The 23,207-nt window shown below is 50.3% G+C and overlaps 1 protein-coding gene across 3 annotated transcripts in view; it reads left to right on the top strand.

Annotated features, from left to right (window-relative positions):
* SMOC1 (SPARC related modular calcium binding 1) overlaps positions 1-23,207 on the top strand; it is a 139,982-nt gene that overhangs the window by 111,375 nt on the left and 5,400 nt on the right. For all 3 annotated transcript variants that reach the window (XM_070469552.1, XM_070469553.1, XM_070469554.1), the window contains exons 8-11: positions 9,720-9,912; positions 10,480-10,562; positions 12,575-12,680; positions 22,087-22,332. In XM_070469552.1, coding sequence (XP_070325653.1) covers positions 9,720-9,912; positions 10,480-10,562; positions 12,575-12,680; positions 22,087-22,300 — 596 coding nt within the window. In that variant the 3' untranslated portion in view covers positions 22,301-22,332. The remainder of the gene's footprint in view (positions 1-9,719; positions 9,913-10,479; positions 10,563-12,574; positions 12,681-22,086; positions 22,333-23,207) is intronic.

A 23,207-nucleotide genomic window follows, 5' to 3' on the forward strand; every position in this document is an offset into this window, starting at 1 on the left:
TTCTCACCTGAATTTTTATTTGCTAGCTCTTGTCCTTAAAGGAAGAACTTGTCAGGTCAAGGTCAGTGAAGTTAGTGAGAAAAACTACAAAGATGCCAGCTTACCACTTCTTAGTACTTGTCATTGCAAAACCGCTGTGCATATTCTTTTTTGTGGAAGAGTTTCATATTCTTTTTGGTGGAAGGGTCATATGAGCTCACTGAGTTTGCATGAGTCAATAGAGATGGCGCCTTTTCTAAAATTCGAGTGGCTGTGAGTCAGTGATGCTTTGGGGAGAAAGTTTAAAAAAAGTGCCTATATGCTATATTGGGACAGTTCATCCCAGAAGCTACTAGAAGTAGCTTCTGTAGAATTTAGATCTTGTTTTCCTCCAGTTCTCAGTTGCTGTCTGTGTGGGAAGACAGAGGGTACGACTTCAGACAACAGTGAACCGTGCATGGCCATTTTAGGTGCCCCGGAGAGAAATTATTTAGACAGGCTGGTTGGTTTGTAATTTTCCCTTACGCCTCCTGACCCACCGCACTTCATCCGCGCACCGGGCCCTATTTACAGAGCCTCTGCACACACGCCTATGAGTGGGTGTGTTGGGGACACGAGGCGGGCGTTGTTAGTTTTCTTTGGCGGGGGTGGGTTCTAAGCCGCAGGCAGTTGGACACAGTATGGCCGTGGCGGGAGTGGGGGTTGGGGGAGCGAAGATGGGGGCAAACAGCAGCCTTGCCCCTTACTCAGCTGCTTCCTGGTTCTAGGGCTCTTCTGGGGTGGGGGAGATTGAGCTGGATCAGGCCCTGAGCCATGGGGAAGCTCTGGCCTGGTAGTAAGATGGTGGGCTATGGCAGTGGTTATCTCTGGTACCCCTGCTGCATTTTCCTTTTTAAAGAAATGTATTGTTGTTGTTCAGTTGCTCAGTTGTGTCAGACCCTTTGCGACCCCATGGACTGCAGCCCACCAAACCTCGCTGTCCTTCACCATCTCCCAGAGTTTGCTCAGTCTCATGTCCATTGAGTCGGTGATGCCATCCATCCATCTCATCCTCTGTCGTCCCCTTCTCCTCCTGCCCTTGATCCTTCCCAGCATCAGGGTCTTTTCCACCGAGTCTACTCTTCAAATCAGGTGGCCAAAGTAATGGAGCTTCAGCTTCAGCACCAGTCCTTCCATGAATATGCAGGGTTGATTTCCTTCAGGATTGACTCGTTTGATCTCCTTGCAGTCCAAGGGACTCTCAAGAGTCTTCATATGATTTATTTATTTTTGGCTGCTTTGGGTCTTCATTGCTGCAGGTTTTTTCTAGTTGCAACGAGTGGGAGCCACTCTTTGTTGCAGTGCACGGGCTTCTCATCGTGGTGGCTTCTCTTGTTGCAGAGCTCAGGCTTTGGGTGCCTGGACTCAGTAGTGGTAGCACACAGGCTTGTAACTGGATTCTTCTGTCTTGCTAGAAATCAAGTTGCTCCATGACATATGGAATGTTCCCAGACCGGGGATCAAGCCCAAGTTCCCTGCATTAGCAGTTGGATTCTTAACCACTGGACCATCAGGGAAGTCTACCACTGCTTTGTTTTAAATGAGAAAAAGGAGCCCAGACTAATAAGGGCCTTGCCCAGGGCTCCAAGCCCATCAACAGCTCTCATGTCAAGGCCTCTCTGTTGTTATTCAGTCTCTAAGTCCTGTCTGACTCTTTGCGACCCTGTGGACTGCAGCACGCCATGCTTCCCTGTCCTTCACTATCTCCCAGAGTTTGCTCAGATTCATGTTCGTTGAGTCAGTGATGCCATCCAACCATCTAATCCTCTGTCATCCCTTAGATTAAAGGGTCATTTGAAGAAAGCTACTCCTATGGTAGAGGTGACCATTTGACATTTGTGAACATTCTGTGTCTGTTCTCTCTACGTCTACCCCTGCTTGAGACACACCTGCGCACAGTTTCAAGGATTGACTTTGTTCTGTTTGTCAGGGGGTCTGCTTCTTCCCTGCCCTGGCAAGACCTCTCCTTTTCTTGGCCACTGTCTGTTCCAGAGGGAGCTCTGAGGAATGGTTCTGTGGGTTCCCCTCCTTTTCATGGGGTTCTTGGAGTCCCTGGATGACTCTGAGACTAGGGGATTGATGATGGCCAAGTGACAGCTCAGTGCTGGGCATGACAGGAGGACAGAAAAGCAGTCACAGGTGCTGAACCACGTGTGGCCAAATAAACAGAAAGGGCTGCTCAGTGGTGTCCTGCAAACTGTTCAAGAGCATACATCCTGCAGCATCTCCTCCCTGGAGACCGCATGTCCAGTCACAGGGCCGGCTCTTCGGAAACAGGAAGTCAGTGCCTTCAAACCTGGTCCCTCCAGTCCCTGCTTTTGTTCCTGCAGTTTCTTCATCGGCCAGATTCTCTGTGAAAGTCCCCAGAGCACACGGCACTCGTGCCAACCCAGAGACTCCTGAGGCAGGAGCCACGCAATTTCTTACGCCTCTGGAATTTCATGTGCTGGAATTTCAGGAAAGGTTGTTTTTTTTTTGTAACACACAGCTTGTGATTTTGTGTTATCCTTCAGCATTTCATTCATTTTTGATAAGAGGCTAGGTGGGTGTGAGGTATTTGAAGGGGTTTCAGGGTAATTGTAGGCGACACAACACTACTGTTTTCCTTGATATTCTTGGCCCGGTGGGACAATTCCTTTTACAGCATAGATACACTGCTCCTGTTTTTTAGGCGGGTACCATGTATTGATTTTTCCCTTAAGAAAATCTAGTGCTAGATGGTCTGAGGGTTGAGTGTGGCATTTCCTAGGATGAGTCAAAGGGACAGATTTTCTTTTTCTAGACTCTGTGGTCTCCTCCCTCCCCACCTCCCCCCTCCACAAACTTGGCAGTGACTCAACGGTGGGGGCCCATCTCTGAAGTGTCAGGCTAACACAGAATCCTGCAGCTGGGGATGGCACAGCATGGATTCAAGCAATAGCAGTGTTCTTGGGCTGTATACTCTGGGCATCCTTTACACCCAGGTCTCCGTGGTTCTCCTATGAGTGAGGTACTGGGGCTCAGGGGTGGATGTGTGGAAGGGTCAGGAAGGCTGCGACAGGGCTCTTGCCCTTAGGAGCTTGCAGCCTTGTTAAGTCTCAGTGCCCAGGGTGAGGAGTCCAGGAGGGGAGCAGAGGGAGGCCTTGCTCTAGGTGGGGCCACCCAGGGAAACCTCTGGGGATGGAGGAGGCCTGGAATGAGGGCAGGTTAGGATCTCGTGGCTAGTTCTTTCTTCTTGCTACATCTTATGAAACTTTTCTGACCTCTTCCTGAGCCTGCCATGGTGCCAGCGCACACCCAGTCCTGGGGACCAGGAAGTCCCTTGATCCCCTCTGCATCCTCTCCATGAGCCCCAATCTCCTATGTTACCCTGGATCCCACATTAGATCTGAGACCCCAGAAGCACTGATCTCTCTCAGGACACTGTCGTCAGCCCTGTCCCCGCCCCATTCCCCTGTCTGCAGTATAGGTGGTGCTTGGTCGAGGCAGCCTGAAAAGCTGCCTTTAATTCCCAGCTGATCCTGTCCTCAGAGGAGAGCTTCTGGTTCTTTCTCTGGGGAGATGGCATTATTCATTGAGGCATCTTTCCTGATACATGTTTCTTAGACCTATGACTCTTCTCAGCTTTTCTGTGTATGGTTTTCTAGAAGATTAGGCTTTTTTCTTGGTCTCATTTTTCATAGGGATCCAGTGATGACTAATTTTAGGGGCCAACTTGACTAGGCCACAGTAATCAGTTTGGTCAAACACTAGTTTGGATGTTGCTGCTGAGGTATTATTTTAGACATGATTAACTTTTATAATCAATTGACTTGAAGTAAAGCAGATGGCCTTCTGTGGTGTGGGTGGGCCTCATCCAATCAGTTGAAGGCATTAAGAGTGAAACCTGAGATTTCCTGGAAAAGAAGGCATGCTGCCTCCAGACTGTGACATAGAAATCCTGCCTGAATTTCCTGCTTTTTGATTTTGGACTAGAGACTGCCCCATCACTCTTACCTGAATTTCTAACTTGTCAGCTTGGAGCCAGATCTTTGAAATAAATCTCTCTCTCTCCACATATATAGCCATACCCATATATATATATATTTTTTTTTGTTTGTTTGTTTGTTTTCCTGTTGGTTCAGTTTCTCTGGAGAATCCCCACCACTACTGACGTTCTCTAAATGCTGCCTCTTCTCTCCTCCCATCTCCCTCTGGGTCTCCATCACTATATGGTTCCCCGGCTCTTTCTCCAAAGAGTTCAAGATATGCCTGGCTCATCAATACCTGCTCATTTGGGCATTTGGTTACCCAGCCTCCCAGCTTTTCTGTCTGTTCCTTCCTTCAGCAGCTTCTCTGGAATGCAGCAGCCAGAGAGAAAGACCAGCCCAAGGACCTGAAACTTGAATCTTTTCATGTTTATGTTTGTTGGACACTTTTTTTTTTGAGTAAAGAAGAGAAAAGAAACAGATGATAAAGAAGAAAATGTTCCCAGAAACAAAGGATAAACTGTGGGCTAAAATCGAGATGAAGGGTTAGCTGAGGGTTGAAATTGTCCACGCTCTCCATTGCTGCTAATTACCATGGGTCACTGAGAGGCGCGGAGGCAGGGACTGGCCGTAGCAGACAGGGCTGTTCTCCACACTCCTCCTGTCTTGGCTGGACACCCGAGAATCTGCACCCTGGGCCTGCAGACAGGGCTTGTCTGTCTGGTTCAGCCTGGTCTCTCTCTCCCCGGCCCCCCTCCCTGCCCACTCCCACCCAGGCGCAGTGCTGCTTTGCTCCGCTGCTATGTGATTGGTGGGGAGGGCTGTGTGCTTGCCGGTGGCAAGAGTTGGAGCACATTTTCATTCCTTCCACAGGCTACTTCTCTGTTGTGTTTCTTCTCTCAGGCAGCCAGAGGTTTGTGAGTGAGAGTGGAACGACCCATTGCCAGGTGGGGAGTGAATCGGCTCTCACTTGTTGTCGGCACTGTCTCGGAATGGGATTAGAAGGGCTGAGTGTGCCTGAGTGCAAGAATGTGTGGTTAGGTATTCCCGAGTCGCCCTGAACAAGCCCTGCCTGTTCCTTCTCCCCTGATGTTTATGTCTTCCCAGCGTTTACAGATGATTCCCAGCCCATTCTCAGAGTTATCGGGCCAGACCTTCTAATCTTCTCATCTTTCCCTGAACTTCCCTGAGCAGAGACTGAATGTTTCAGAACAGTGAGTGTCGACTTCTGAGGAGCTTCGTTTCTGAACCAGTGGTCAGACCCTTGAAGTAGGTCCCCTGGCTTGCATTCTGGAAGGTGACTTCTTTACAGTTGTCAATTTTAAGATTTGTTTGGGAGTGACTGAGAAGGGCAGAGGGTAGCAATGGCCCTAAGGGTGGAGCTGTCTTCTGGGTCTTCAGATGCAGAATAAGCTTATACCTCTCATCATGTACTGATCGGTGTTTGCATGACCTCTGGAGAAGCACTAAAGGAATAATTGATTGATTGATTGATTGATTGAAGGGTCCAAGAGGGCTGCAATACTTGTGGGGTATATAATACTTATGGGATAATTTGGTAAAGGGGATTCCGAGGTGGCACAGTGGTAGAGAATCTGCCTGCCAATAGCAGAGATGCAAGAGACTCAGGTTTGACCCTTGGGTCAGGAAGATCCCCTGGAGGAAGGCATGGCAACCCCCTCCAGAGGAGCCTGGCGGGCCACAGTCCCTGGGGTCCCAAAGAGTCAGACATGGCTGAGCGACTGAGCATGTGCACACACACAATTTGATAAAGAGTTGAGCAAGTCTAAGTGTTTCAGTTATCTAGTGCTGGGTAACAGGCCACCCAGAAATGTAAAGGCTTACAGCAAAAATAATTTATTCTTTCTACAGTGTTAGTGGTGGTTCCTTGATGGATTGTGGCTTCACTTACTCCTGGACTTGTCCAACTGGAGGGTCACCTGGGCTGGGATGTCCAGGATGACCTCACCCTCACACCTGGTGGGTGGTGCTGGCTGTGGGTTGGACCCCTTTGGTTTTCTTCCATGTGGCCTTTCATCCTCCAGGAGGATGGACTGCCTTCCTTATGGAGTGGTCTCAGGGTGGACTGCAAGAAAGGGCAAGTGGAAATTGTAAGGAGTCTTCACGCCTAGGTCTGGAAACTGTATACTGTCACCCCTGTCCTTTCCACTGGTCAAAGCAAATCAGAGTCAGCACAGAGTCAGCACCAATGGCATGAATACGGGAGGTGCAATCCACTGGTACCATCTTGTAACTGTCTGTGATACCAAGTAAAAGAAAAACATATGTTAGAATAAAAATCAGATTAGCCTATGGCAGTGAGAGCTGATATTTAAGAGAGATGAAGGCCGTGGCCTGGGAACAGACTGTTTGGGCTAGAATGCAGGCTCTGCCACTTCCTCATTATTGATCCTGGGGAAATCACACAGCCAGTCTGCTCAGCGAGGATAATAGTATCGCTTGTCATAGAGGCTCGTGTTGAGTCTGAGTTAACAAAAGTGCCCAGTACTGACCTGGGCACGTAGTAAACACTCTGAGAGCAGTTAGTTATTATTATTCATGTGACTGTCTGTCAGTAGTGAGTGAGTTACAAATTTGGCTTTAGGTGTTCTAGTTCAGAGGTAAAGAGGGAAAAATATGAGGGTATGAAGTCCGGAGTGTGCTCCAGCGGAGAAAAATTGTTGGTTCAAAAGAAGCAGTGCTGTGTCAAAAGGTTAAGTATGGGTTTTTACACATTTACTTTCGAATGCAGTAGGTTTATGGCAGTCTGCAAATGGACTGGCTGGAAAATCTTCACACCATAAAAATAAATGTACTTTCCCCTAAAAGCAAATGATTAGAGGCAACAATCCTCTGTCTAGAGTTCAGCAAGACAGGCTTGATTGTCAGAGCCCTTGACCCAAGCTCCCGCTCTCCTCTTGCCTGGCTGAGTAAACTTGGGAAAATTTGTGAATGTCTCCTGGTCTATAAAGTGGCAAAGGGACTTTGGTGTTCCAGTGGTTGAGAATCCATCTTCCAATGTAGTGGACATGGGTTAGATCGAGGAACTAAGATGCCACAGGGCAACTAAGCCCATGCATCACAGCCCATGCGCCACAACTAAGACCCAACACAGCTAAATAAATAAATAAATAAATATTTTTTAAAAAATAAAACGGGCATAATAGCTGTACCTACTTCACAGGGACAAAGAGATTAGGCAAGTGAAGTCCTTATTCTACCGCCTGGCACATGCTTCTCAGTGAATATTTGCTTTGACTATTATTAGTATAAAGAGGATTTTAGGGGAGATTTTCTCTCTGTTGGAAGACAAACTCGCCATGTTTTCTTTGCAAACGGTTAGTACTATGATTATAAACCTTTCCTGCCTCTTTCTTAGAGAAGCACTTGGACTTGCAGAGATCATCATAAAGTAATAAGCAAGCAAGCAAACAAAGAAAAAAGTAATAAAGTAATAAACCCTGCGTTTAGCCTTTTCTCAAATTCCACTGCTAGCCCCCTAGTTTTTCCAAATTAGCGCGCGTCATCATTTGTATGGTTTTATTCTCCATGGAACTCTGTGCAGCCTCTATGGAAGCGGGCTGCAAACATCTCAGAACAGCCTTCAAGGACGTCCAGAAATCTGTCGACAGCCCCCAGACTACGGGTTCCCACCTCTCCTCCGCTGGCTCCTCTCCACATCCCTGCAGTCTCAGGATCCCCGATGGTGTGAAGTCAGGCCCATCATTTGCTCTGTCCCCAGGGAAGCTTTCTCCACCTCTGTTCACATCTCGCCTTCCATCTGATTTATGGCTTTAGAATGTTGGCCTGGAGGATCTTATAATTTAAAGTCCCTGTCAGAGGTTGTTACATGAACACGGGGCCAGTAAAAAGCTGTTTTCTTTGGTTTTGCTCATCTGTCACTTTTTTTTTTTTCTGTGGCATGAAATACGAGGTAGGAAAATAAAGTTACCCACTTGGGGTTGGGAGAGCTATTGAAACACTCTTGTGTAATCCTCTGGAAGGTGCCAGGCTCCATCCTAGCCAGGGGCCTGATTCAAAATTCTGGGTCTTCAGGCTAGGTCTCCCCAAAGGCCCCCTCTCTCCAACAGTTTGTGTCTCTTCCCTAAGCTGCCTCTAGGGGCAGTTCTGGTGGTAGTTGTAACTGGGTTTAGAATCGTAAGTCTATTGTCTGTCAACTGTTCTAAACTCCTGTTCATCTAGCCAAGGAGATTGTGTTCAATTTTGCTATGTTTGCATTATGAAAACAGTAATTCCTTTTTTCTCCCTTTTCCATATCAGAATTATATTTTAATAGCAAATATGCTATATATACACCTTCTGATATTTTTATGCCCTTACAGAAATACTCCCTCACCCTGCAATGAGAATTTTTCAGCCTTTTTTTTTAGGAGACTAGAAATCATTTCCCCATCATCTGACTTTCCGCTAAGACAGCATTGCATCTCTGCACACCTACAGTCTGCTTTGACATCTGTACGGTTCGTGTGTGTATCATTAACACAGCCATTATTTCAAAGGGTTTGACTCCATCAGAGTTGAGCTTCTGCTATTTTCATCCATTTGTTCAGTGAGCAGGATGAATCTCCACATTGCTGATGCCAAATTCCTGGCTCTCCGAGTGGATTTTTGTAACGGGATATTCAAGGTGATTCCTGTCACATTCTTCAAGAGGAAAGTTGTGGAATACTGTTCACGAGACAAATAAAGTGATGATAAAGTAAATGAATAAAAAGAGAAATAAGTAGATCAAAAACAGTGGTACGAGTTTATGATATGGTCCCTTTTATTGTTTTAAAAAAAAAACCTCATAAATGTGTGCATATGTATTTGCATGTGTGTACATGCAAAAGAAAAGATCCAGGGTAGGCAGAACTTAACTTTGGTGGGATAAGAGATTCTCCAAATATTTCTTTATAATGAGAAAAGAAACCCAATGCTATTTGTTTTTAATAACTAAAAAGCAAACCAATAAAACCCGCATAGTATCAACAAAAAACAAGAAAGGGAAGTCAGGCGGGTTGACTGGTCAGGGGCCGTGGGGTTCTAAAGCCCCGGGTGCTCAGGGCACCATGTAGAGCCTCAAGCTGGGCTTGACTCTGGGAAAACTAGGTTTGGCTGTTCAGACACGCTGGCATGGTTTCTGAGGCCGCTGAGTGCAGACACCTTCCTGTGGGAAGGTGTGTTGTGTAATGGAAGCAGGGTTGTGTAATCAACTCAACTCCATGCAGCCTGCTTTGTCCGGCTCGGGTGGAGCCCTGGAAGGAGCGGGTTTGGGTCTTGTTTCTGCTCCTCTAGGAGGCCGGGCATCAGACATCTTCCCACCCTGAGGATGGTGGCTGTGGCCCTGTCCTACTGGGTCTGGGTTTGGGAGAATGTCCACATACACGGGTATTCCTGCCTCATCTGTCAGCTCGCAGGGCTGGAGCTAGAGACACGAGCAGGAACTGTTCTGAAAATAGCCAGGAGATTCCACTCCTAGCCAACCGCAGCTCTGATGAGGAGTTGCCCTGCGTCCCTGGCTGCCTGCGGCCGCTGGAGCCCACTGACATGAATGCTACTGCAGCCTGGCCGTGCGAGGGTCAGAGTGAGGTGCTCTGCGCCTCCAGCTCCTCACTCAGGGCTGGCGCGGGGGACCCGGCTCCCCTTGGTGATTCGCCACTCAGCCATTATCAGTTCCTGGGGGCCAGGCCGGGTCCTGGCAGGGAAAGCATAGGAGTGGGAAGTCACCACGGGCTGTGTCTTTTCTTGCAGAGAAAGTTCACTCATGTGACCAGGAGAGACAGAGTGCCCTGGAAGAGGCCCGGCAGAACCCCCGCGAGGGCATTGTGATCCCCGAGTGTGCCCCTGGGGGTCTCTATAAACCAGTGCAGTGCCACCAGTCCACTGGCTACTGCTGGTGTGTGCTGGTGGACACCGGGCGTCCGCTTCCGGGGACCTCCACACGGTAAGCCTCCGGAGCCCGTCCTGCCCCTCAGATGAGCCCTGGGGCAGGAGAACCAGCTTCCTGTTAGGCTGGCGCTGCACATCTCCCAGATTTATTGTCCTGGCCGGGTGGGAATTGAGACCCTCGGGGAGCAGCATCTCTGCTCGTGGGCAGATGAGGTTCTGGTAGAAAGACCTGGATCTTGGGTTCTGGTCACAGGACTGGCCTTTTCTAGCTGGGTGGCCTTGGGGAGAGGAGGTAATCTCTCTGAACCTCAGTTCACTCAGGCAGATTATTGCCTTGCCTGAGTCACTAGGTTCTATGGGTCAAAAAAATCCTGTGTGCTGACATAAGGGGATACTGCTCTACTTGAGTAGCTGAGACGATGTGGCAACATGCCCGAACGTGTCTCTGTGGGGACGCTGATGCTGGGATTGCCCTGTAGCTAGTGGACAGTGTGGGAGATATTTTGCCACCAGCTCTGGGTGCTCTAGGCTTAGAGATCACACAGATCATTGCTGGTAGTAGGGGCTGAAGTTGACTCAGGTTCCAGCCCCTCCTTACCCCCTTGCCTCTCTCTCTTCTCAGCTACGTGATGCCCAGTTGTGAGAGTGATGCCAGGGCTAAGAGTGCGGAGGTGGAGGACCCCTTCAAGGACAGGGAGCTGCCAGGTAGGAGATGACACTGCCTCTTGCTGACATCTTCACCGTTTCCTGTCCCACCACCCCCTCATTGTGCAGAAGAGGTGCCTGCCTCTGCGTCTGTTTCCTCATCTATAAGCTGGGGCAGGGACGGACAGCAGGCAGGGGCATGGCAGGAGCCACAGGATCGGCATCCAGTCTGGTATTTGTCCCTAATTAGTCCTGAACTCTTGAACACACGGATTCTCCTCCTTGCTATTCTTTTAAAGATAAAAAGTCTTTAAAATGTAGTCCTTGGCTTAAAGGGCTTCCCAGGTGGCGCTCATAGTAAAGAACATTAAAAAATGTGGGTTCAGTCCTCTGGGTTGAGAAGATCCCCTGGAGGAGGTCATGGCAACCCACTCCAGTATTCTTGCCTGGAGAATCCCAGGGACAGAGGAGCCTGGTGGGCTGCTGTCTGTGGGGTCGCACAGAGTCGGACACGACTGATGCGACTTAGCAGCAGCAGCAGCAGGGTGATTGGGACAGTGATCTGGGGGCTGTGGACCCTTTTCCCCAGGGCTGCGAAGAGAAACTAGCTCTCAGGGACAGGCTGCCCTGCGGGGCGTGGTAGTGTCCGTTGCCAGCACTGTAGAGTGCCTTTGCAATGACCCCTGGTGGCCCCGAACTGTCCTTGGAGTATGGCACAATAGGCGTAGGCAGGGGCCAGGGCCTCTGAAGGGCTGCTGGGCTGGGTCTCTCTTATTTACCATGTTCTCTGCCAGTGAGTTACAATACGATTAGTAAATATTGATGGCTCGAAACACGATCGTTTTAATCAGGTCAGTGCTGGTGGGAGCTCCCACTGTTCCCATCAGGACTCCAAAGGAGAACCGAAAACAGAGGCTCTTGAAAGTCCGGGGGTTCCCAAGTGAGGTTTGTAGAAATCACTCTGTCATGAGAACAGAGTCATAGAGACCAGGGTTTCTCTGTCTAGCCATTCCTTCAACAAATGTGAATCGAGATTTTGCTGTTTGCCAGGCGCTGAGTATGTCTAGTAATCAAAATGGAAGTGAGGCTTGTGTAGTATGGGAGACAGAGTATACAAGTAAATGAACACACACACATGAAGATGATGACAGGTGCTCTAAAGGGAAAGAGTGAGCTGCTGGGAGAAGGGCAGGAAGAAATCTGTGGCTTCACTGAGAAAGTAGCATTTAACCAGACACCCAGGGGAACTGCAGAGAGAAGAGAATGAAGTAGTTGTTGCAGAGAGGAGAATTGTAGGTAGTGTTGAGGGCCTGTTTGGGGCTGGTAGTCATGAATTTACAGGAAAACCATCTCTCCAGTGGTGTGGTGGTGTTTATACCAGCAACATTCAGCTCTGGGGGTGTGGATTTGGAGCGAAGGTTCATCCATGCTTGGGGTTTTGCGGGAGTCCCACCGTGAGGAATAAACAAAGGATTTAAGAGTACTTCTAAGGGAGGGTTGATCATTATAATCTAAGCTGGCTGAGGAGAGATGTAAAAAAAAGAAAGAGGTTCTTGGATAGATACACTGGTAGGTCCATTGAGTCAAATTTGACCTTGGATTTCTCTGCATTCCTAGTGCCCTTTTGGCAGCTGGTCCTTGCCTCTGGAGGAGCCTGGTCTCACTGTACCACCTGAGTTTCCCAGTAGACTATGGACTTTATGAGGAGAAGAGCCCTGTCTAGTATATTCCTAACATATACCATAGTGCCTGAGTTAATACTCAGCAAAAATTTGTGGATTGGAAGAACGCCGAAAGCTTTATTGTCCATGTGGTCTGATAGTCCCTTGTGGGCTGTGGGGAGAGGAACTCTGGAGGTTTATGAGAATCATCTGGGGCTTCCCTGGCTCAACTGGGAAAGAATCCGCCTGCAACATGAGAGACCAAATCATCTGAGCTGTGGACAATTCCCAAAGTGGATTTGCCTGGACAAGAAGGACTTGGAGAAGTTGAAGAAACAGTGGTAGTGGAGGAAGCTGTTTTACTTGATCATTTACCTGGCACGTGCCTTCAGATCTCACTTTGTCTTTCAGGCTGTCCAGAAGGGAAGAAACTGGAATTTATCACCAGCCTACTGGATGCCCTCACCACTGACATGGTGCAGGCCATTAACTCAGCAGCGCCCACTGGAGGTGGGAGGTGAGAGCGTGAGCAGGACTCAGGCCCAGTGGGACCTCGGAGCCCCTGATCTTTTAGATGCTGCAGGATGCTGAGACAGTGGGGAGGCCTTGGGTAGCGCAAGGGCTGGAAGTTGATCCTTTTCCTGAAACCATGTAGCTGTGACTTAGTCCAACCTTCTGCCAAAAATCTCACCACCCCTCTCCCCTTTCCAGTCCTTGGGAGTTGCTTTTCTCTAGCTTGTAGTTACCTGATTACAGGTAAGTCCAGGAGTGTCTGGGACTTCCCAGGTGGTGCTAGTGGTAAGGAACCCACCTGCCAATGCAGGAGACATAAGAGACATGGGTTTGATCCCCTCATCAGGAAGATTCTCTGGAGAAGAGAATGGCAACCCACTCCAGTAGTCTTGCCTGGAAAATTGCATGGACAGAGGAGCCTGGCAGGCTACAGTCCATGGGGTTCCAAAGAGTCGAACATGACTGAAGCGACTTAGCATCTCATGCACCAGGAGTGTCTGGAGACTTCCAGCACTTTAGTCTCAGTAGTGGATGCATTAGAGTGAGTCCAGAATGGCAGAAAGTGGGGTGGGCATGTGATGGGGACAGCAAGGAGGAAGTCTGGAGCACTCGCTGGTTTTCTTTTCTGAGGAGGCAGGAGCCACATGCCTGAGAATCCCAAGGGACTCTGAGTGTTGGGATTGGACACTACCATAGCGAGACCCTACCTAAATCAGGAGCTGATATGCTGACCAAGGCAGTCCTGACACGGGGCCAAAATCCACCTGCTCCTTAAAGACCAGCATCACCAGCGCTCACTGATTTGGGCCCATTGGGTCGGTTGGAGCAAGAATGCTCAGACCTATTGAACATGCATGGCACAACAAGCCCTGGGCTAGGGATTGGGAATCCAGGAATGTGAGGCATGTCCTTATCTTCAAAGAATGCACCTAGTGGGAATACTAGGCTGTGGACAGATACAAACTCTGCGGTAAGTGCTAGATCAGAGGGCAAGGAGTGCCACCATGAGACCAACCCAGGCCCCCAGGCCGGTGGAAGGGTGACTGCCTCAGCGGCGATCAGCGCAACTGCAGGGCGTGTATCTAGGGTGGGAACCAGGACTCCCAATACAGCTGCCAACACTTCTGTGTCCCAAAGCAGACGAGGGCAGCAGTCCCCCACTTTTTTTTTTTAAGCGTGCAACTGTTTTCATTATATTCACAAAGTGGTGCAGTTACCAGCCAAAATTCCACAACATTTTCATCAACCCCCAAAGAAACTCTGTGCCCATTAACAATCACTCCCCTGTGCCCTCCCCCAAACTACTACTGCTGCTAATCAACTTTCTGTCTCTATGGATTTGCCTACTCTGGACATTTTACATAGATGGGATCATACAGTGAATGGCCTTCGGTAAAAACCATTTATGTCCTATCATGGTGAATGCAGAGACTGCCTTGTGGATTGCCACTCTAGGAAACCCCCTGTTTGGGGTTGCTTGCCCTCAGCAGCCCTGTGGTCCTGTGAGGTCTGAGGTTGGTTTGTTTTGCTCACCCTATGATTGGGGCCAGGCCTCCCCCACAGCAGGAGGAACACGGCACTGAGTCTGAAAAGATGGAATCAGGGTCTGACAGGTCAGCAGATGGGAGCTGCCCAGAGGCAGTGCTCAGCCACTGGAGGTCTACGACAGAAAGCTGTGTCCTAATCTCTAGGAAGAGGGATGGGAAATTATGAACAGGCATATTCAGGATTGTATACCTTTTTGCTTTTCATAATTGAAATGTGAAAACATACCTGTTGTTTCATGCAAAAATGAGTATGAGATATTTATGTTTTTTTAGAAGAGAGGGACTAAAGGAACAAGAAGGGGACATGGCCCTAAAAATCCCAGATCTGGATCCTCTCTGCTCCCAACTCTTCTGAGCTACTGGTTCTGACCCACCCCTCAGGGAGCCTGCCTGTTGCTTGTACGTGGGTCCTAAGGAAACAGCACTTCACCCTCCATCCTGTTTGCTTCTGCAGGAGGCCAGCCCTTGCGCCTTGCCTGGCCTCAGATCCAAGCAGGCTTCAGTGACAGGGAAAGCAGAACTCAGCTGGGTCCTGGGCCAGGGGGGTCAAAAGCACAGGTAGGCCTGCTGCCAGGGCAAATTCAGATGGATGCCCTGCCCTCAAATTGCAGGGTGAGGAAATTTTTACAGAAAATAAAAACTAAGAAGTTTATAAATGCTTTTAATCCTAGTGTATCCTTAGGGAAGTGATTTTCTTCTTCTTTCCAAAAAAATCTTTTAGGTATAATGAGAGTTGGAAGAATTTTTTTTTTTTAAATATTCTTTCCTAAACATGTTTTTCATTTTAAGCTCATATGAACTTGACCGTGTTTGGTTTTGATGAGAATGAAAGGTTTGAACTGCATTTGGTAATTGTGTTACCTGGAGGCTATACTTGTAATCAAAAGACAGACAAGATGAATCGAGAAGTAGTTTAGAGATCAAGGGAGTCGGGGTGGGCCTGGTGGGGAGAAGGAGAGAGGAGTGGTTATACAGGGGGGTAGTTGGTCAGGGTTACTGGTTTTACTGCATTTAAATCCCTCTCAGATCTCCCTATTATATTGGGTTGGCCAAAAAATTCATTCGGGTTTTTCCATAATTTGTTACGGAAAAACCTGAGTGAACTTTGATGTCGACCCAGTGTTTAGGAAAATCAAGCCTTAACTCTGACCGTGAATTGGCTCTGAAGGATGGTCTTGATGGCGCTCACCCTCCTTTTGTATGCCACTGCCTCCCATCATGACATGCCAGCTGCCGCTGGTCCTTCTCAGGTGCTCAAACAGGCCAAACTCTCACCACCCCAGGGCCTCCATGCCAGCTGCTGCCTCAGCCTGGAGTGTGAGTCCCTTATCTTCCCGTGACTTGCCCCGCTGTTCCATTTAAATATCACCTTCTTGGTGACCATCCGAACGAAAGGAACAGTCCTGTCACCTATCATGACACCTCTTTCTAATTTTCAGCCTAGTGCTTATCACTATCTGATGTTTTGCTGACTTATTTATATCTGTCTCACCCCACCCAATGAAAATTGAAGTTCGATGAGAAAAGGAACATTTTTCACCTTCTTCCCTGCTGTATTCCTGGAGCTCAGAAAAGTGCCTGGCATACAGTAGGTGCTCAGTAAACGTCTGTTAAATGAATAAATAGCCAGGAGGATGGGTGGGTAGATGGATGGATCCGTGTCAGGCAGAGAGAGGGATGTCTCAGTGAGGCCTCTTTTCCTTGAGGGTCTGAGGGTCCAGCAATTACTTCAAGACTCATTATGAGGCCAAACCTGGCCCTGAAGTTCACTGCCACCAGAGCTTTACGGTGTCCTGGCTGGGCCCACGGGACTTGGGCGCTGAGTGGACAGCCGCTGGTCAGGTGCTTTTCTAGGACAGAAGAGCAAAGTCAGAGGAGCAGGACCCGTGAGGAGAATTAGGGAATCCAGGCTGCCTGGGTTTGGGCCTTGGCTCTGAATTCAGGCAGAGTTGGGACTGCAAGCACGAGGTCAAGGAAGCCACAGCTGATCCCCCCTGCATCCTCTCGGTCTGGCAGTTAAAGCTGGACATCAGCTGGGGCCAGTGGGAAACAGACTATTTAGTGATGTTGGGAAGAAGGGACGGGGGGATGCTTGGGTTGAGTAGAAGAGAGGGTGTCTTCATCCCAAACTACCACCTGTCAGGCTTGGAGATTTTAGCTTTGCACAAACTCTTATATCTCACACCCAGGGTAAGCTCTGTGCTGGGTTTTGGGGACATACAGGGATGCGGGCTTGGTTTCTGGGCTGGAGGAGCTCCTGGGAGAAGAGCTATGTAGTCAGGTGAGTGCCCTGTAAAGCCAATGTGATAACAGAGGCAGATGAAGTCATGCAGGCAGGGACTCAGGGGAGGAAGGCACGTGAGAGAAGGCTTTCCATAGGAGGTCATGTTTAAGCCACATCTTCACTTACGAATGAGACAACGTCCTGACCTAGATGGACCAGGAGTAAGGATTCCCAGCAGAGGGACCCTTGGGATAGTGAGGTATGAACAAGGTAGGATCTGCAGGCTTCCCTGGTAGCTCAGATGGTAAAGAATCTGCCTTCAATGCAGGAGACCCAGATTTGATCCCTGGGTTGGGAAGATCCCCTTCAGAAGGGAATGGCAACCCACTCCAGTATTCTTACCTGGAAAATCCCATGGACAGAGGAACCTGGTGGGCTACAGTCCATGGGGTCGCAAAGACTTGGACACAAGTGAGCAACTAATACACACACACACACACACACACACGGGGTCTGTGGAAGGAATCGTGAGCGGAGTTATAACCTTGGGGGGAGGGTTGTAGGAGATGAGGCTGTAAAGTTGGGCAGAGCCCAGACCCTGCTGGACCTTGTGATTCATGCCAGAGAGGCTGCCGGGAGTCATGGGGTTAGATGGGCATTCCTATGGGAGCTGGATGGGAGGGATGCTGGATGGGGCAGGAAGGTTACAGCATCATCTGAGTGAAAGGTGATGAGAGCGTGGATTAAAGATGTGGGGGGTAGGATCATCTACTGAAGTTCAAGTAATGAAATCAATAGGATTTGAAGACTTGTTGGATGTAGGGAGTGGAAAAGAGAGATGTCTACTTCCTTTTCTGGCATCTGGCTTGATTTAGGGGGAAAGCAGTGCTGCCCAAATTTTAAAATAGGCCAAGTGAAAAAAAAAAATAGGCCAAGTGAAAGGGGTACCCATGGAAACATCTGTGGCTAGAGCCTGAGAGGGGGCAGCCTGCAGGTATCATTGCATGTGTGTCTGACTCTTGGTGACCCCATGGACTGTGTAGCCTTCCAGGCTCCTCTGTCCATGGGGTCCTCTAGGCAGGAATACTGGAGTGGATTGCCATGCCCTCCTCCAGGGGACCTTCCCAACCCAGGGATCGAACCCACACCTGCATTGCAGGTGGCTTCTTTACCCGTGAGCCACAGGGGAAGCCCACAGGTATCATTAGATGATAGCTTTTCTCAGCGAAGGGTTGATGGATCATTGAATTATGCTCTTGGTCCTTCCTCCTGCAAGAATCAGAGCCCTCCTCCCGCCACCCCATAGATCAGCCTTCCTAGAAAAAGCCAACGTTGAGAGAAGGTAGGCTGAGCTGCATGAGCCTCCCAGCCCCTCACGTGGTCCTGCAAGGAGAAGCCCTTTGTCTTGCGGCTTCCTCCTTCCTGCCCAGTGTGGTTACTTGTTGATGGTCTTGCAAGGAAGAGGCTGAGAATGCGGCTGACTTGGCATTTCCCAGCCCCACCCGCCCGCACAGCTGGTGGGGCCTGGACCCGATTCCAGATGGGGCTCTGTTGGTCTGCTTGGCTTGGCTCATGCCTCCAGGCCATCCCACCTCACCTTGTTTAAAACTGCTTGGGACAGCAGAATCGGGCCCAAGATCTCGGCCAGCACCGGTTTCCTTGTGGTAAATGGGGCTGGCTCTCCGGCTGTGCATTGCAGCCAAGGCCTGGCCGGGCTGAGGCTGCAGAAGCGATGCAGTGAGGGCTGCAGGGGAAGGGCGGCACCTGCTGCTTCTCAGTGTGGGAGAAGAGACTCGGTGGGGCCAGTCCAGGGAGGGGCCTGGCTCTAGTGGTTTTCCTTCTCCCTGGAGGCGGGAGGCTCGAGGACGGCTACCACAAAAGCCCAGAGGCAGGGCTGACACCAGCATTTTACTGGCTCTTCACGCCATACCAAGAAAACCGGGATCCTTTGCACACCCAAGGAGCCCTTTTAATAGAAGTGGAATTTTACCTGCAGAGAGGCCCATAGCAAGGACCTGGGTGTCACTGTTAGGTGATCTAAGGAACCATTACTGGCTCTAATGTTGGGTCCTTAGCCCTTGCCCGATGAGCAGCTTTGATGACCCCAGTGGGGTTTCTGTGTGCACGTGTATGGGAGAGGTCGGAGTCCCTGCCAGTGTAACCCTGGAACTGAGAATGCAAGTAGCCTGTGTTTTTAAAGGATACTGCTAGAAAGCTGCAAGAGCTAGAGGGATCAGTGGGGTGTGGCTTTGAGGTCAGTGGTAAATTGTGGGGAGCCTAGCTGTGATGGGAAGGACTCCAGCAAAGACTGTTGAGAGATTCCTGGGGCCTCTGGAGGAGGCCATCTTGCCCCACCCCCATGCTCCCCTGGGAAAATCCCAGCTTCTCCTCAGCTAACGGAGGTGCCCATCTTTCACACATGCCCACTGCCGGTTTGGCTAAATCAGGACTCCTGATAAGTCTCACTCTTAACTAGTTCTTGTATGAAGTATGGTAGTTTGGGGACTTAAAGCTGCTGCGAAACCAGAGAGACCTCACTTTAGGAGCTTTGAGCTAGAAGCCTTTGGTAGTTTTCTTTCTTCTTTTTTTTTTTCCATTATGCTTTGCTGGAAACATGAAAACTACTCCCAGGCTCCTTCCAATTGCTGTTTTTTGTCTCATCCCATCTTCTCCCAGAAGGTGCATACTTATTCTTCTAGGGCCATGACTGGAGTCTCTTTCCCTCTAGACAAGGGTTCTTAACTTGAATGAGGTTTGGAGCATCCATTAAACCCCTAAAATCTGCAGAGTTCTGGGTGCACATGCATTTTAGAGAGAGGGACTGTGGCTTTGTTTGTGTTCTCTGAGGGTCCACGATCTCCTCCAAACTAAGAAATTCTTGCCTTAAATGCACTTGGAGCTTGGCCTAGACAAAAGGTTGGATTCCAAAGCAGGACCCTCGCACCGCCCAGCTATACATGTAGAGCTGGGTCCTGTTATCTGGGGGAGGATGCAGCATGGGTTCTGGAAGTCAGAGGAGTTCGGAAGCAGAGAGCCTCGCACCAGCTGGGGAGAAGGGAGGGAAGAGGCAGCCTGTGGGTTTCAGCAGAGCTCTGGGAGCCAGAGGCAGGCATGGAGGGCCCTCGGAGCACCTCTCCTGGGCCCCTCCTCAGTGGGGGCCGGGGCTGGGACAGGCAGGGGTGTAGCTGTCCGAAGTCATGGCTGCTCCGGGCTGGGAAGTGCTGCTGGGAGTGAGGAGGGCAGAAACTTGGCTCTCCAGACCAGGGAGACAGGGAAGGGAGGGGAAAAGAAGCAGGAGCCAAGTGACAGTCACTCTCTGGCCTGAGACGAAACTCTTAGAGGTTGTCGCCTGGGGAGAAGAGCCGCTTCTTGCTGCAGACTAGCCCAAAGGAAGGTGCAGGGAGCCCCAGTCACAGAGTCGCCGAGAACCGGGCAGGCAGGCGGGAGCCCAGGAACACGTGCTGGAGGCAGCGAGCCTCTCCTGGCAGGGCGTCTGGGTGGGATGACCTCATCCCTTCCCGTCTCAGCGACTGAGGCTTTATTATTCCAGCCTCTAGGTAGACATGACGCTATGCTGAGCCTAAAGGTTGGAGGAAGAGCTGCCTTCACCAGGGGCGCTCGTGGCCCCTCAAGGGAGGGGCTGAGGGGGAAACCCTGACCCCCCCCACCCTGGACGCCGTAGAAAGCTTGGAGGGGAATAACTGGACCGCCTCCCCTGGGGCCCGTCCTGGCTCTCCTCCCTGGCCCGGGTCCTCCTTCATTTGGGGAAATTGGAGGCCGACAGCGTGCTCTGCAAGGGAGCTGGCCACTCTCCCTCCTGCTCCAGGAGCATCCTGATAGAGATGTTTCTGGGCGCTCCTGGTGTATGCCCCGCAGGCACGAGAGTGAATGTTGCAGTGAAAATAGAGGAAGCTCAAAACCACCAAAATACCAAGCGCTGGCAGAGACGACAGTCTGAGCTCTGCCTGTTGGCAAGCCATTCCAAGTCTGGTTTCTATGACGGACCTAGCAGACTCCCCAAAACTAGAAGCAGGCGGTCCCTCACACCTTCCCCAGGTACTCTCAGCTCCAGATACGTCAGGATGAGGTCCTGCTGGCTGATCTACTCACTGTGCTGTCTTGGACCTGGTCCAAGGTGCCCAGTGGGGCCTGCTCAAGACCATAATCCACTTAATTAGGAATGGGCATTCAGGGACGCCTGGCTTTTTTTGGTAATGAAACTTCTTTTTCCCTAAATGGTGAGGTCACTTGGGGGTGGGGTGGGGAGGGAGTTTGCTGGCTCATTCATAGGGGAGGGGTCAGGGTTGTCCCTTCCCTCCTGGAAACCTTGGCAAATTCCAGAGAAGAACCCCAAGGCATTGGCAAGTGCCTTGAATATTTTTCTTGCTAGGTACAGCTTTAGAGTGTGCTGGCAGGCCCTGAATCCCTGCTGTAGCACCCCTGGTGTAGTCTGTCCGGTTCCCTGCAGACGATGGGCCAGCCTCAGCCTCAGTCCCCCAACTGAGGGAAGGTTACCCAGGGCTTTAAACACAAGGGTCTGGACCACATTCACTCAGTGCCAACCCTGGCAGCAGGAGCCATGGGACTTGTGTGGCTCTGTTCTCTTGGCCGGTCACCTGCTCTAGAACAGACTCATCATTGGCTTTTAAAGTTTTCAGTATTGCCTAGCACCCTGAATCCTTTTGGGGAAAAAATGAGGCATGAATAAGTAAAATGAATGGGTAGACCTTGTGTATATTACACGTGTAGGCATTGCTCTTGTCACGTTACAGTCAGGGGCCGTGTTCGATGCAGTCACCACCATGCATCTCGACCCCCAGGAAGCTTTCTTGGTTACTCTAGGTTACTCTGCTTCTTAGCAGAATTCCCCAGGTGTTCGAGTTAACATGTGGCTTCCTGGGTCTGCCCTCTCTTAAGACCTCTGTGTGGAAAGACTCACTGTTAGTAGGTCTGGACTTGCCAGCTATAGAACCTCTGTTGTGTCCATCTCAATTGCCTCCTTCTCTCAATTCCTACCACACTTGGTACCCGACAGCGATGGCCCACGGGAACTTCATCCTTCACATTGGGTTGTTGCTGTCTGGTTTCACTCTTTTTGACTCTGTCTTGCCAAGACAACAGTTTGAAGCCAGGGGCTACTCCTGCTGCTTTGGAAGCCCTCCTGGGACCCAGCCTGGGCACTGGGTGGTTGGTACATGCTCCAAGCTCCCTTCATAGTCACACTCATTTGGGTGAAAAGTTCATGTGTGACGGCAGTTTGTGCATCAGTAACACTAGGCTAGGAGAAGGACAGTTTGGATCCCCGTGGTTTTCTCAGGTGAATGAAATCCAATCGGTATGTCCTGAGCATCCATCTTGTATGAGAACATCCCTAGCTATGGTGGAGGGTGTGGTGGGTTCACCTAGTCGGGGACCCCCCAGAAATGAACTGTCCAGCTGGAGGCTGAAGTTAAAAAGGGTGACTTGATTCTGCTGCAGGCTGAGCAGGGCTGGGAGGGTTTGGGCTTGGAGGAGCCATTTCTACCTGGCTGCCGGCAACCCTTGGCATCGGAGCATGTGGGAGAGACTTGCAGTGGGGCTGGTGGTTCCTGCGGGATCCTGAGTGCTGCTCGGGGGTGGGGTGTCTGCCTGTGGCCCAGGTTCTCGGAGCCAGACCCCAGCCACACCCTGGAGGAGCGTGTGGTGCATTGGTACTTCAGCCAGCTGGACAGCAACAGCAGCAGCGACATCAACAAGCGCGAGATGAAGCCCTTCAAGCGCTACGTGAAGAAGAAAGCCAAGCCTAAGAAGTGCGCCCGGCGTTTCACCGACTACTGTGACCTGAACAAGGACAAGGTCATCTCGCTGCCCTGAGCTGAAGGGCTGCCTGGGCGTCAGCAAAGAAGGTGAGTGCTCGCCTGTGCTCCTGGCCCTCCAGGACTGGCCCCTTCTGGAGGGAGGGGACCAAGGGAACCCCACACCCCCACCCTGCAATAGACGAGATTCCCAGGTATGTGTTTATTTGACTACTTACTGGGAGCGCATCATGCTTTGTGCTAGACACCTGACACAGTGGAGGGATGGATGGGTACGTTTCCTATCCTTCCATAGTCTACTGAAGAGACAGATGCTAAAGTATTTACATACACTGTGGTGAGTGCCATGAGGGTGTATTAGGATATGCCGGGCTGCAGTGACAAGTAGAACCACACATGTAATGGTTCAACACAGTGGAAATTAGTTCCTCTTGCCCATATAGTAATTCACCATGATTCCAGGTCCTAGGGTGTGTGAGTATATGTGTGTGTGTGTGTGTGTGTGTGTGTGTGTGTGTGTGTAGGGGGATAGTGGAGATTGCTCCAGGTGCAGTCACTCTGAGAGCCAGGCTGAGAATGACTCTGCCAACTTCATTCTGTGACATCCAAGGTCACCCTGGGGGTCTTCTCCCTCTGCAGTTAGGCTGATGGCGTAAACCCTGGAGCAGTGCTCATGGGGCGGGGTTGATGGGCCAGTCCAGAAAGTGACATACATCACCTCTCCTATTTCACTGGCTGGATCTCCATCACTAGACCACACCCCACAGTGAGGAGGGTTTGGGGCCCAGGAAGAGGAGGAGAGCATGGATTCTGGTGGACACCTGATGGCCTCTATACAGTTCAGCAAGTGCAGAGTATTGTGGGAATATACCTAAGGTGCCTACTTCTGTTTGGAGTCCATCAGGCTTGGAAATCTTCAGGAAGGAAGTGATGTCTTAGCCAGAGGTCAGCCAACCATAGCCCCT

The sequence above is a fragment of the Odocoileus virginianus genome, chromosome 6, assembly GCF_023699985.2.
Source record: "Odocoileus virginianus isolate 20LAN1187 ecotype Illinois chromosome 6, Ovbor_1.2, whole genome shotgun sequence".
NCBI lineage: Eukaryota > Metazoa > Chordata > Mammalia > Artiodactyla > Cervidae > Odocoileus > Odocoileus virginianus.